Source organism: Rhineura floridana, chromosome 7, assembly GCF_030035675.1.
Source record: "Rhineura floridana isolate rRhiFlo1 chromosome 7, rRhiFlo1.hap2, whole genome shotgun sequence".
Taxonomy (NCBI): Eukaryota; Metazoa; Chordata; class Lepidosauria; order Squamata; family Rhineuridae; genus Rhineura; species Rhineura floridana.
The window spans coordinates 45,635,411-45,648,945 of NC_084486.1; the positions used below are offsets into that span (position 1 = coordinate 45,635,411).

The 13,535-nt window shown below is 42.0% G+C and overlaps 1 protein-coding gene across 3 annotated transcripts in view; it reads left to right on the forward strand.

Annotated features, from left to right (window-relative positions):
* Positions 1-3,812: 3,812 nt before the first annotated feature.
* Positions 3,813-13,535, forward strand: part of LOC133388892 (lipase member M-like) — a 37,459-nt gene continuing 27,736 nt past the window's right edge. For all 3 annotated transcript variants that reach the window (XM_061635400.1, XM_061635401.1, XM_061635402.1), the window contains exons 1-3: positions 3,813-3,907; positions 12,654-12,762; positions 12,867-12,984. In XM_061635400.1, coding sequence (XP_061491384.1) covers positions 12,661-12,762; positions 12,867-12,984 — 220 coding nt within the window. In that variant the 5' untranslated portion in view covers positions 3,813-3,907; positions 12,654-12,660. The remainder of the gene's footprint in view (positions 3,908-12,653; positions 12,763-12,866; positions 12,985-13,535) is intronic.

Here is a 13,535-nt window from a genome sequence, read left to right on the forward strand (position 1 = left end):
ATCTCTCCAATTCTTCTTTTTCTGCGTTTGACATTGGAGTGTAGACTTGGATTATGGTTATGTTAATAGGTTTCCTGTTTAATCTCATTGATAACACTTGTTCAGACCTTACATTGTAGCTCCTAATTGCTTTTGCTACATCACTTCTCACTATAAAAGAGACCCCATTTCTTCTTCTTTTGTAGTTGTCTGACTGAAAATGTCCCATTCCCATCCATTTTAATTCACTCACGCCAAGTATTGTAATGTTGATACGTTCCATTTCTTGCTTGACAATTTCTAACTTTCCCTGGTTCATGTTTATCACATTCCATGTTCCTGTTGTGTGCATGCTACAACTCCGGACTCTCTTTTCGCATCTGTGCGCATCAGCCTCTGGGCTTCCTTTCGGCTTTGACCCAGCTGTGTCACTAGTCACAGCGCTACTCATACTTGTCCTTTGTTCTTCCCCAGTAGCTCGGTGAGTGCCTTCTGACCTGGGGGTCTCATCTTCCAGCACTATCACTGGTTGCATTTTGGATACTCTGTTTTTAACACTTATGTTAATAAGAGGATTCATAAATGTTATAGGAGAAGAAATCCCTAGATTCTGATATGCATAATTTTTGTCCTTCTTTATAGATCATTAATACACATGAATTTAAATATTTTGACTATGGCTGCAAGAACAAAGTTGCATATAATATGGTAAGGAAAAGGGTGGTTTTGGCTTCTGCTTTGAAATTTAGTGTAAACAATACTGTAATGTTTGAATTCCTGTATACTTTCTTTGACAACTGTGAAAGACTGAGCCTTCAGCATCAGCGAGAATGGTTTTTCTTGCTGCGTTTTGAAGCGACTCTGGCCTCTTCTGGCCACATCTCCCTTCCCACTGCTGACTGCAGATGTTTCAGAACCGTCCCACAGCAAAGTGTTGGCCCAATCACTGTTTCTGCCCGAGCCTGCAGCAAAGCGTTTCCATTGGCCACACCTGGAAGGCAAATGGGTCAATCTACCAATCAGTTGCAAAATCTGCCTGAAGCTGAATTTTTTTAAAAATACACTTGGGCTGATCTGACCAAAGTAAACCTTTTCACTCTAAAAAAGGGGCAGAGTTTGATTAGCATCATGTGCCCCAATTTTCAAAAACAGAGGTGGAGACACACTGGCACTGGCACAACAGTAAGTGTATCTCTTCCCTCAGAGCACATGAAAGAAGCACACAGAATCTGCTGAAATTATAGGTTGCATCTAGTGGAGTTCTGCTTGCACAATAAGACTCAAACCTCCCTTAGAACTCTCACTCACGCACCTCCTCCCACCTAGCAGTCTTACATCACTCATACTCCCAGGCATTCCATTAACTTCTTCAAACCTGTAACACATTTAATAACAGTTTCCAACAAGTGGTTTTGTTACAGCCCCCTCCCCTCAGTCCCACCAACGCCACACCCATAGAATCCCCCTATTTGGGACTTATGCCAGCTTAATTTATGCTGGTCTCGGCTGAGCCAGGAGGGGTGGGGTTTTGCTGGCTGAGCCATGGCTGAGCTGGGATGAGGGAATTATGCTGGTAGTCCAGCTGAGCCAGGATCTGCCATATCCTAACTCCCCACAGCCCAGCTTAAACACCTATAGGATTGTGCCCTAAGTAAATGTTGACATAAAATTAATGGAGACAATAGTCAAGAATTCAGAAGAAGGCTAGGACTGGGAAGGGCAGCTGTGAGAGAACTAGAAAAGGTCCTCAAATGCAAAGATGTATCACTGCACACTAAATTCGGGATCATTCAGACCATGGTATTTCCAATCTCTATGTATGGATGTGAAAGTTGGACAGTGAAAAAAGTGGGTAAGAGAAAAATCAGCTCATTTGAAATGTGGTGTTGGAGGAGAGCTTTGTGCATACCATGGACTGCAAAAAAGACAAATAATTGGGTGTTAGAACAAATTAAACCAGAACTATCACTAGAAGCTAAATGATGAAACTGAGCTTATCATACTTTGAACACATCATGAGAAGACATGATTCACTAGAAAAGACAACAATGTTGGGGAAAACAGAAGGGAGTAGAAAAAGAGGAAGGCCAAACTAGAGATGGATTGATTTGATAAAGGAAGCCACAGACCTGAACTTACAAGATCTGAACAGGGTGGTGTATGACAGATGCTCTTGGAGGTCGCTGATTCATAGAGTTGCCATAAGTCGTAGTCGACTTGGAGACACATAACAACAAAGTTCTGCATTTGAAATGCAGAACATTGAAATCTTATTTGCTGTTACATATATATTTATGGGATCATCACTAGACGTATTCCTCTCTTAGTGATTTTGGACGATTTTACATAGTCTGAAGCATACTATTCTACATTAGAGTAATTAAGCTGGAATTACCAAATTGATGGATCTGTAAAAAGATACTTCATATGACTAAAATTTTAATATAGGTTTTGCTACTTAGTACTGGCCCAGGGAAAAGATCCAAGCACTATACTTGGACCCTGGGCTCCTTTTGGGAGCAAGGGCAGGATACAAATTTACTAAATGAATAAAATAAATAAATAAAATATAGAGAGAAGAAATGGAAAAATAATAATAGTTTTTCAGGGCCAGATGTCACATATCCAAGGACTCTGAAAGTACTGAAAGAGAAAATGTTGTATAAATAAGAAAATGTGTAAACATCACTATAATTGAAACCCATATCTGATTTTTTTTCATCAACAGACCAAGCGTCCATTTTATTAAATAGAAAGCATGAAAGTACCAACAGTGGTGTGAAATGGAGGAAAGAACATTGTGGAAAATGAAAATATATATTCAATTCTTACTTCCTCAAATCCCTCATTTAGCTTTTTATAAGAATATTCCTGATTGGCAACATTTTGATTTTATCTATGATCTTAATGCTCCAAAGCGTCTGCGCCCTGATGTGCTTCATCTGATGCAGAAGTTCAAATAAATTCTAAATGCAAGATATATGTTGCTTATGTTCCATATTAATGTAGAATGTTATTTTTAAGAAGAGCTGATATAGGAAGGAAGTTCTTCCAAAACTACCCTGCCCCCTTTTCAGGGAAATTGAATTTAGTGAAGTTGTGAGCACAGATGAAACGTCCTTGGGCTGTCAAAGAAAGGGGGAAGGCTTGAAACTAAAAGCAGAAGCCTAAGATTCTGGCTGGCCAATAAATAAGTTTGGGGGGGGAGGAGAGAAAAAAGAAAGGCAACATAGATAAAATAAAAACAATGTAGTGAACAAAACCATATCAATATCATAAATATCATAAATATTGACTCTGGGGAGGAGGGAGGGGATTAGGATTACACTTCTGTTGCTGTATCGATTATGTTAAATTTTTGTATAACAACAAAATGTTAATAAAAATAAATTTAAAAAAATGCTCTGCTTGGTCTATCTGACGAAATCTGTCTGAGGAAATACTTGTGTTGAGTAGAATCCTACAGTTCTTGGAAACTGTCTAACTTACGTGGACTGTGTACCTCTAAGTTGTTTAGTCTGAATCTAGAAGGGAAATTAAAAAATGTAACGAGTGTTAATTGAACAGAGAGCGTGTGAGGGACCAATCCTATGAATGTCTACTCAGAAATAAGTCCTAAAGAGTTGAGTGGGGCCCATTACCCGGTAATTGGGTAACCGTACAAAATGGTACACAATCCATGTAATATCTCAGAGACTGGTAGTGTACCCAAACTACCTCAGAGCTTGGGTGTGTAACGCTTTCCAGTATGTTACCACCTCCTAACAATGATTTTATCATCATAATTATTTAAATACACACAGGCACACACTTGCATCCTTATAACATCACACAGCTAAATTCCCTTCATCACTTCCTGTGTGTTCCATTCCATACTTTATATTTTGCAGCATCTGTTTGAGATTCAAGCTCTGTTGGAGAGGGGGAGGTAAGCAACAGCCTTAAATTTGATTTTGGTGGCATACCTTTTCTGTAGCAGTAACCTTTTAAAAACCCTGTATTGAAGTATAGCCTTTTTAAGCAGAGATATCTATTCATGTACTGTACAACAGAATGAAAGTCATATATGCACTATTGCATGAATTGAGCAGTAAGACTGTAACAAGTTCCCTGCTGGGTCAGGCTAAAGGATCAGGGGTGGGGAAACTATGGCCTGCAAAATGTTTCTGGACTGCAGCTTCCATAGTCCCTGACCAGTGGCCAGTGTGGTTGAGGCTGATGGGAGTTGGAGTCCAACAACATCTGGAAAGCCACAGCTTTACCACCCTGCATTTGACTCTCATATGATGAGAACATAAACATGAACATTTAAAAAGGACTACCTAATTTGATCTGAGAATGTTTGACAGCTGTAGTATCTCCATTGAACTAGAAAGTGCCTAGTTCAAATCTCACCTCAATCATGGATCACTAGGGGTGAAATGCAACTAAATAGTTGCTCACACAACAGGATTCCTCGCTTCCCCATGCATGCCCTGTGCTGCCCCCAAATCTGCTCCAGAACATATTGAGGGGGCATGTGGGGGGAGGAAAAAGGGAGAGTATCCTGTTGGGCAAGGCAAAATTCTTGCTGTAATGGAATGAATGGAAAGCACTATGTTGAATACAACCCTAGGTGGCTGTAGATATTTCTCAACATCAGGATTTTTTGTCAGCAATAATTATGCAATAATACTAACCCGCTTCAGAGAGCTGTTTTAAGGGTTGTTTACTGAAATAACATATTTGAAAGATTTTGAAGATTCAAAAGCACTGAAGGGCTGTCATGGAGGAGAGGGAAGGGACTTTTTCCTCTGTTTCCCCAGAGAGCAGGATTGTATCTGAAGATTTAAATTGGATTCTGATTAGATCTGTGGGCTATGGCAAAGGCCCATAGCACAGTGGTAAAGCATTTGCTTGCATGCAGAAGGTTCCGGGTTTAATCCCTAGCATTTCCAAGTAGGACTGCAAGAGACTCTTTTCTGAAACCTGGAGAGGTCCTACCAGTCAGTGTAGAGAACACTGAGCTAGATGAACTGTTGGTCTGACTCGGTATAAGGCAGCTTCCTATGTTCTTAAATTACAGGCGTTTGAACATTAGGAGAAACATTTTGGGGGTAAGAGTGCTTCAGCAATTGATGCAACTACACAGATGCAACTACACAGAGGTGATGGGATCTTCCTCACTGGTGGTCTTCAAGCAGAGGCTGGATTTATTTATTTATTTATTTATTTTAATTTATAAACCGCCCCTAGCCAAAGGCTCCCTGGGCGGTGTACAACATAAAATAATACAATAAATCAACAATCACAAAATATAAAATACAAATATATAACAACAATAAAATAAATTAGAAAGACCAAAACATTAAAACGTATTTAAAATACATTAAAATGCCTGGGAGAATAGGAAGGTTTTAACCTGGCGCCGAAAGGATATCAACGTAGGTGCCAGGCGTACCTCCTCGGGGAGACTATTCCACAATTCGGGGGCCACCACTGAAAAGGCCCTGGATCTTGTCACTACCCTCCGAGCTTCTCGATGGGTCGGTACTCGGAGGAGGGCCTTAGATGACGAACGAAGTGCACGGGTAGGTTCATAGCGGGAGAGGCGTTCCATCAGGTATTGCGGGCCCACACCGTGTAAGGCTTTATAGGTCAATACCAGCACCTTGAATCTGGCCCGGAAACAAATCGGCAACCAGTGCAAATGGGCCAGAATGGGTGTAATATGTGAGGACCAAGTGGTCCTCGTCAACAGTCTGGCTGCTGCGTTTTGCACTAGTTGCAGCTTCCGAACCGTCTTCAAAGGCAGCCCCACGTAGAGTGCATTACAGTAGTCCAATCTAGAGGTCACCAGAGCATGAACAACTGAAGCGAGGTCATCACCGTCCCGATAGGGGCGTAGTTGGGCTACCAGCCAAAGGTGGTAGAACGCATTCTGAGCCACTGAGGCTACCTGAGCCTCAAGTGACAAGGAAGGATCGAAAAGAACCCCCAAACTACGAACCTGTTCCTTCAGGGGGAATGTAACCCCATCCAGTACAGGATGAACATCCACCATCTGTGCGGAAAAGGCACTCACTAACAGTGTCTCAGTCTTGTCTGGATTGAGTTTCAGTTTATTAGCTCCCATCCAGTCCATTATCGCGGCCAGGCAACGGTTCAGCGCATCAACAGCCTCACCTGAAGAAGATGAAAAGGAGAAATAGAGCTGCATGTCATCAGCATACTGATGACAACGCACTCCAAAACTCCGGATGACCGCACCCAGAGGCTTCATGTAGATGTTAAAAAGCATGGGGGACAGTACCGATCCCTGAGGGACTCCACAATGGAGAGTCCAGGGTATCGAGCAATGTTCCCCAAGCACTACCTTCTGGAGACGATCCGCCAAGTAGGAGCGGAACCACTGCCAGGCAGTACCCCCAACTCCCAACTCCGCGAGTCTCTCCAGAAGGATACCATGGTCGATGGTATCAAAAGCAGCTGAGAGGTCAAGGAGAATCAACAGAGTTACACTCCCCCTGTCCCTCTCCCGACACAGGTCATCATACAGGGCGACCAAGGCTGTTTCCGTGCCAAAACCGGGTCTAAAACCGGATTGAAATGGATCTAGATAATCGGTTTCATCCAAGAGCGCCTGGAGCTGGCTGGCAACCACCCGTTCCAATACCTTGCCCAGAAATGGCACATCCGCTACCGGTCGATAGTTGTTCAGGTTATCTGGGTCCAAGGAAGACCTCTTCAAGAGAGGTCTCACTACAGCCTCCTTGAGACAATGAGGGACAACTCCCTCTCTCAAGGAGGCATTGATCACTTCCTTGGCCCAACCGGCAGTTCTATCCCGGCTAGCTTTTACTAGCCAGGAGGGGCAAGGGTCCAGTACCGACGTGGTTGCGCGCACCAGTCCAAGCACCTTGTCAACTTCCTCAAGCTGCACCAACTGAAACTCATCCAATAATTGAGGACAAGACCGTGATCTGGGTACCTCAATGGAATCAACTGTCCTAATATTAGAGTCAAGATCCCTACGGATAGGGATGCTCTAGCTCTGAATTGCTTGCAGCAAATAGGGGGGTTGGATTAGATGGCCTTTAGGTATGCTTCCAGCTCTGTGATTCTATATAATTGCTAAGTGTCACCCATTGTCGTCTTTATCACAACTTTCAGAAGGTGTTAATGTTTCTAGACGTTAAGATTTCCTTCCACACAAGTGGCCCTTCACTACTGGTTTTGTCCATTCTGAATAACCAAGTCACAGACCAATAAATGACTAGAATGATGAGTTAATAATGAGGTGTATATGCAATTAAAGAAGAAAACTCAAATCACAAAGATAATATAATGTAATACAAATACATGTAGCAAGCAGTAAACAGTCAGGAACCTGGGTAAACAGGGATTAATGAACACACCAAAAAAGACAGTTTCTTATTGTTTACTGATTGCTACATGTATTTGTATTATGCTGTATTGCGGTTTGAGTTTTCTTCTTTATATATGCACTTCCTTATCAACTCATCATTCTAGTCATTTATTGACGTGTAACTGGGTTATTCTACATGTTTCTTGGAGGAACCTCTTCCTTCAGTTTATCATTTGATTTTCTCCACGAAACAAAGAAAAACCAGACTGTGGGAGCATAAGGGAAACTTTTTAATCTGTGTGCTAACTAAGCCACAACACAGCAGAAGTCTCACAATGAGAAACAAAATAATGTCAAGCCTAAGGAATCCCATACTGTGTATTCTAGTAAAGAATTTTGTTTGCATTTATAGGAGGTAAGTGCTCTGGGTAAACATGGGTATGTGTAATGCAAGGTCAGGTCACATTCACGGTGGTATACTGAGTGTCTGGTGCTACTCACACCCCCTTTTAATTTGCATGGTTCATATGACATTGGAACACAGAAGCTATCACGCAGTTTCCCCCCTGTAAATCCATACTAACCCAATCCTCTGATAATCTGAAAAGGGAAGGAAAAAATCTCTTCACTCCACATCTCTAGGGCTTACAGATGCTTTGTTCCGATGCTTTTAGGTGGGTGTGTCAATCATTCCCCTCTCCACATCCACTCCCTCCTCCTCCCTTCGTTCATTTCATTTCCTGTGGGCTGAAGAGAAACTTCCGCTGCTCTCTCCTATTCTGCAAGCCTTTTTTATATTGCTGGAAATGGTGCCTTTATTTTCTCCCCCCCCCAACTTGTGCACAAAAGCATAACACTGCTCAAACAGAGATTTGTATTTCATCTGTATTGTACCAGTGAAAATACAAATAATTGCAGTTCCATTTTTTTAAAATGAAATTTAGTGGTAGAACAAACTGAGCATGCTCAGTTGCCAGGTAACCAGAGGGAGTAGAAATGTTAAATTAGAGGGTGTAGTCATTAGGAAATTGTGTGACTGATGCTTCCCCTCAAGTGTGACTAGAAGACATCATGTTTGCAGCTGGCATTGAGCCCTTACTGTGGATAGTGCAAACAGAAAATGGAGGTAAAAGCAGCATCTTTAGCAAGAGGTTATGCTCCCAGGTGGATAAGCCATTAGATTTAAAGCACACTTAAATCACATTTTAAAGCATATGGCTTCCCCCAAAGAACCCTGGGAACTGTAGTTTACCCCTCACATAGCTACAGTTCCCAGGGAAGCCATGTGCTTAAAAATGCTTTAATTGTATGGTGTGGATTGGAGATGTGAAGGCCCAGGAAAAAAAACAGAAAATTTTGGGGAAAACTCCTCCCCTTTTTCTAATTTTTTTGGAAAAAAGACTGGAAAATTTTAGGAAAAAAGGGTTTTTTGGGAATTTTCCCATTCTTTCTCAGGACCTTCATATCTCTAGTGTGGATGTGACTTCAGACAACATCAACACTGACATTCAGCCACTCCATCAAACTAATTGTCAATTTGTTTGAGATAATTCAAAGATGATGCAGCAGGGCCTGCATCTGAATAAGCAACTTAAATGGTCACACATTCTTCAGGATTCAAATATCTTCTGCTTATGACTTCTTCTGAACTGATAGCCTGTTGGATTAAACAGGCCACTTAATTATGCAATGAGATTGTGCAGTTGAGTTTGCCACATTTGAGGAAACTGCAGGAGTCAGCACACCCAGAGTGCAATGGATGAGCCTCACCCTGGGGAAAACAAAAACAGCCTCTGTGTGTGTGTGTTATTTCATTCATTCTGTTTTGGGCAGTCCCTGCCCATAGAAAACCCAAGTCTGGGTGCCAGCTTGCCTGCCTGCTACCATCTGGGGTGTATAGTGTTTGTGTAGTGGCTGCATCATGAGTTGCTCCACCCAGGACTTGGTTCTTCCTGCTCCATCTGCTTGGTGCAGCTGTATCCTTGGGAGAGAGTAGGAAGGCTGGAGGAGGTGGAGGTGGAATGCCATCAACCAAGATGGCGGCAAAGGCTTCAGTCCCTTGTGGAAACCTCGGCCGCCATCTTTATTGATGGCAACCCTGCGCGAACAGCGGAGAAAGGTAGGTGAAGCGCTAGGGATGGCGGGCGGTTCGGAAGCTTGTCTTGCGATCCGCGGGATCGAGGAAGGAAAGCAGAGGGGCCCGGGGCAGGCTAATGCCCAAGGGCCCCCGCATTCCTGAAGCTGATTGTTGAGGCTTCAAAGAGTGGGCACAGCATGATTTAATTTCAAACCATGCATACAAAAATAGTTCATTTAATGTCATTATGATTGAGACGTTTGGCCCTGTCAAGTTTGGCCCATGGGGAAGTGGGGGGAGATGAGGATCTGACCTGTCAGCATGGCTACCCTGTATTCGGGCCTGGGAGGCCTGAATTCGCATCCCAACTTGGCCACTGGGTGACCTTGGTCCAATTATCTTCTCTCAGCCTAACGTACCTCACAGGATTGTTATGATGAGGAGGAGGGGGAGAACTATGTATGCCACTTTGAGCTCTTTAATTGTATGGGAGGATATAAATACAATAGCAAGAAGTATTTGTTTCCTTCAGTCTGCCTCTAGGTGATTTAGCTTGCTTACACTTAATTGGCATCAGGCAGGCAGGATCAGGGTCAAACAGTTCCTTTGCCAGCAGGATTCCAGCTACTACACATTCTGCACTTAAGCACTTACAGTCAGGTTAGCGGGGATGAGAGAAAATGTGGCTGATTGGCTGGCTGGATATGCAGAACAATCCTGTCTAAGGCTAATAAGCTCAGCTGAAGTATGCCTGTCTGTGAGTGAGAGAGAGAGATGGATGGGTGGCTAGGTCAAGCAATCTCATGGTAGCCTACTCAGAAGCTAGTCCAACTCAGTTAGCTAGCAATTTGAATTGTTTAACAAGATAATTTTTAAAAACAAGTCTTCCCAGGTTCCTTTTGGACTTAATAAAATATCTTGGGGTGGCCAGCTATGAGAACGCAAGGGTGCAAAGTCAGAAAAAAAAAGTTTGTGAACAAAGTTTGTGTTAGGTATGTGTATATCATTACATATGGGGCTTCCCATGGGCGTCTGGGTGGTCACTGTGAGAATAGGATTCTGGACTAGATGGGCCCACTGGCCTGTTCCAGCAGGCTCTTCTTATGTGTGTGTTTTACAGCTGTGTTCTGCTCAGAGAAAAAGCATTTTCCCACTTGCTTAAAGAGACCTGAGGTGCCAGGATTTGAGAACAAAAAGAGGCAAACATATTCTTCCAGTTCCAGCATTTAGAATGATTATGCCCTGCTTGGGAACAGCACAGGCACTGATACCCAATCTTGTCAATCCTAAAAGAGGAAGCAAGAGTAGTACTAAGAGGATACAACACCGCAGGAGTTTATATGAAATTTAATGCTTTCAGAAGCTGCATCATCCAGCTTCCTGCTGGTCAAAATTGAAATAAAAGGGGGTAGTGTCTTCACCCATGAGTAAGGATGGGGGAGAAATTTGATTTCATTTGCATTTAAAGGGAAACTTACCATATTCTCATTTTCTGAAATAATTCGCAAACTGAAACACAACCATCTTTTGAAATTCACACTTCTCCAGCCAAAGAACGTGTACAAAAATGCATATACTGGGGTAAAGTGTGCACTTAAATGCATATTTGAGAGAAAATAATGTACAAAGATGCATTATATTAGGGAAGATTGCTTTGCAAAAATGTACATATTTGGCAAAAGTGCATATGAAATGTGTCTTTGATGAGATATTCACACTAGAATCCTGTTGAATTTCCATGAAAATTTGTTTGTTTAAAAGCAAACTGCTGTGGAAATGTGCAGAACTGAAGATAGGGAAAATGAGAAACTGACCAAAAAATGAAATTGACATTTTCACCCACCCTTTCCCTTAAGGGTCCCATGGGGGCAGCCCTGCAGCAAGCTCACTAGCCAATGGGTGCCGGGTGTTTGTGCCCCCCTGACTCAGCCAGAAACTGATATAAGAGGCTGCAAGATCTCTCTTCCATGGGCAGCTTCTCTCTTGTCTCTTGGTCAAGGAAGTGTCAGGGTCCTAGTCCTTTCAGTATTGACAGGGGGCCTTTGCTGTGTCATGATCACCCAGACAGCCAGATGGCCACCCCAGATGGCAGAACTTCTTCAGTCCCTCAGTGCTGCAGACTGAAATGCAGTTTACAGTGCTATAGCACAAAGTTACACGAAGTTTGGCTGAGAGCCTAACAATCATGTCTACTTTAATCCGCTATGACATTTCATTTTTGAAAATTAAAAAAGGAAGGATTTAAAACCCATTATGTTCAGTAGGCAGGCGCAGGCAAATTTCATCCTGATCTGGCAGCCACCTCCACAACCTCAGAGCCAGGGTCAATAACTGACAAAGGTATATTGCCCTGAGGATTGCCTGCACACTCTCTGGATTGGCGAAAAAATGAAGATGCCCCACCATATTTACAGTCTTTCATGCCACTAGTTAGTACTCAGGATCCTTTCAAGACCTAGCTCTGGCACAGAACTGATACAGCAAGGATGGAGGATCACAAACAGGCCATTACATGCATAACTGCTTGCCCATTTATTGGTTTGTTTGTTTTATTTATTGAATTTATTGACCACCCTTCCCCCCAAAGGAACTCCAACCAGCAGCACTTCTGTGATTAAAAAAAATTAAAAATAGTTTTTAAAACATATTTAAAATGTTTTAAAACGAATCTATGATCTATTAACAAACACAATAAATCATTGAAAACAAATTGAAAAGCAGATATAACCAAATGGATATAAATATGCCTTTCTATGTTCCAAAAGGCTTACTTTTTCTTTCTCACCAGCATCATGATTTCGTTATGGGGCAGGAAGGATTCAGTACTGAATGGCGTGTGTGTGTTGAAATGTGGGACAGTGTGATTGTGAGGAGGAATTCAGAGTGGGCCCGTGTATGTGTGTGGGGGTTCAGTGGGAGGGGGGAGGTGTATAGAGGTTTTCAGTGTGGGGTGGGTTATTTGTACTCCTTTTCTACAGTTTCTTCTATCATGTCTAATTTGGGCCTTAGTGATTCTGTCTCCAATAGCCAACACCTCATGTGACATATTCATGCCATTTTTCCTCAGTGTTTCCCCACAAGCCTTCCATCTTAATGACTAACATTTTCAGAGGCTAGATACAATATTTCTTTCCTCCCCAGAACCATCAGAACTAAAACTGCCCCCCTGTCCCCAGCACATTTAGAACCATTTAAAAACCTTTCTTTTTTTGCCAAGTATTTTGAAATAACTGCTATTGTTTTACACAGGTCGGCAATGTGGCTGTTTTTGGCAGTGGTGTGCATAATCCAACAGACTACAGAGACAGAAGAATTCCTAAGGAAAAGACACTTGAATCCTCAAGAATCTATGACTCCTGTAAGTTGCTTGTTCAGATGCATTTGGAAATAACAGACCCCCACCACATCTAGGACCACTTTAAAAAAAGTTTCATTTTGCAAAGGATTTATTTTTTCTTGCAGAATGAAATCATTCAATACTGGCGATACCCTAGTGAAGAGCATGAAATCCTGACAGATGATGGCTATTACCTGCTAGTAAACAGAATTCCATATGGAATACACAGTCCTGGGAAGACAGGTATTTTTGGAATGTACCTAGGTTTTTACAGAATTTTTCTAAATGGGAAATTGAAAGGAGTCATGGCAGCCCTGAAAAAACAAGTGTGTATCAGTGCGTGGAATGAACTAGTTTGGTTTAATGAAATTTACCACATTAGTTCAAAAATCTCTCAGCTATGCCTGAAAGTAGTTCCTATAATTACTGGGTGAACTGAATGCGAATGAAATTCATTTTGGGGTACAACACTGAAAAATTTCTAGTGTATCTTTAAGTGCATTATCTTAAAGATCATAATTGTTGGAAAAAATAAATTAAACAATTTGCTGTGAGTGTTTTTTGATGTTTTCATAGTCTTAAGTATATCTTATACTTCAGCATAGCAACTTGTAACATTCTGAATGCACACACACACACACACGTAATTGTGATTAACAAAACAGAGGTTTTTATTATATTACCAAAATGTGGAAAGGACCATTTGGATGGACTTAAATTGAACTGTGAACATGAACCAAACGAATCTGGTGTTTACTACGTATGTGTTGGCTATAGTTTTCAGGATGCATTTA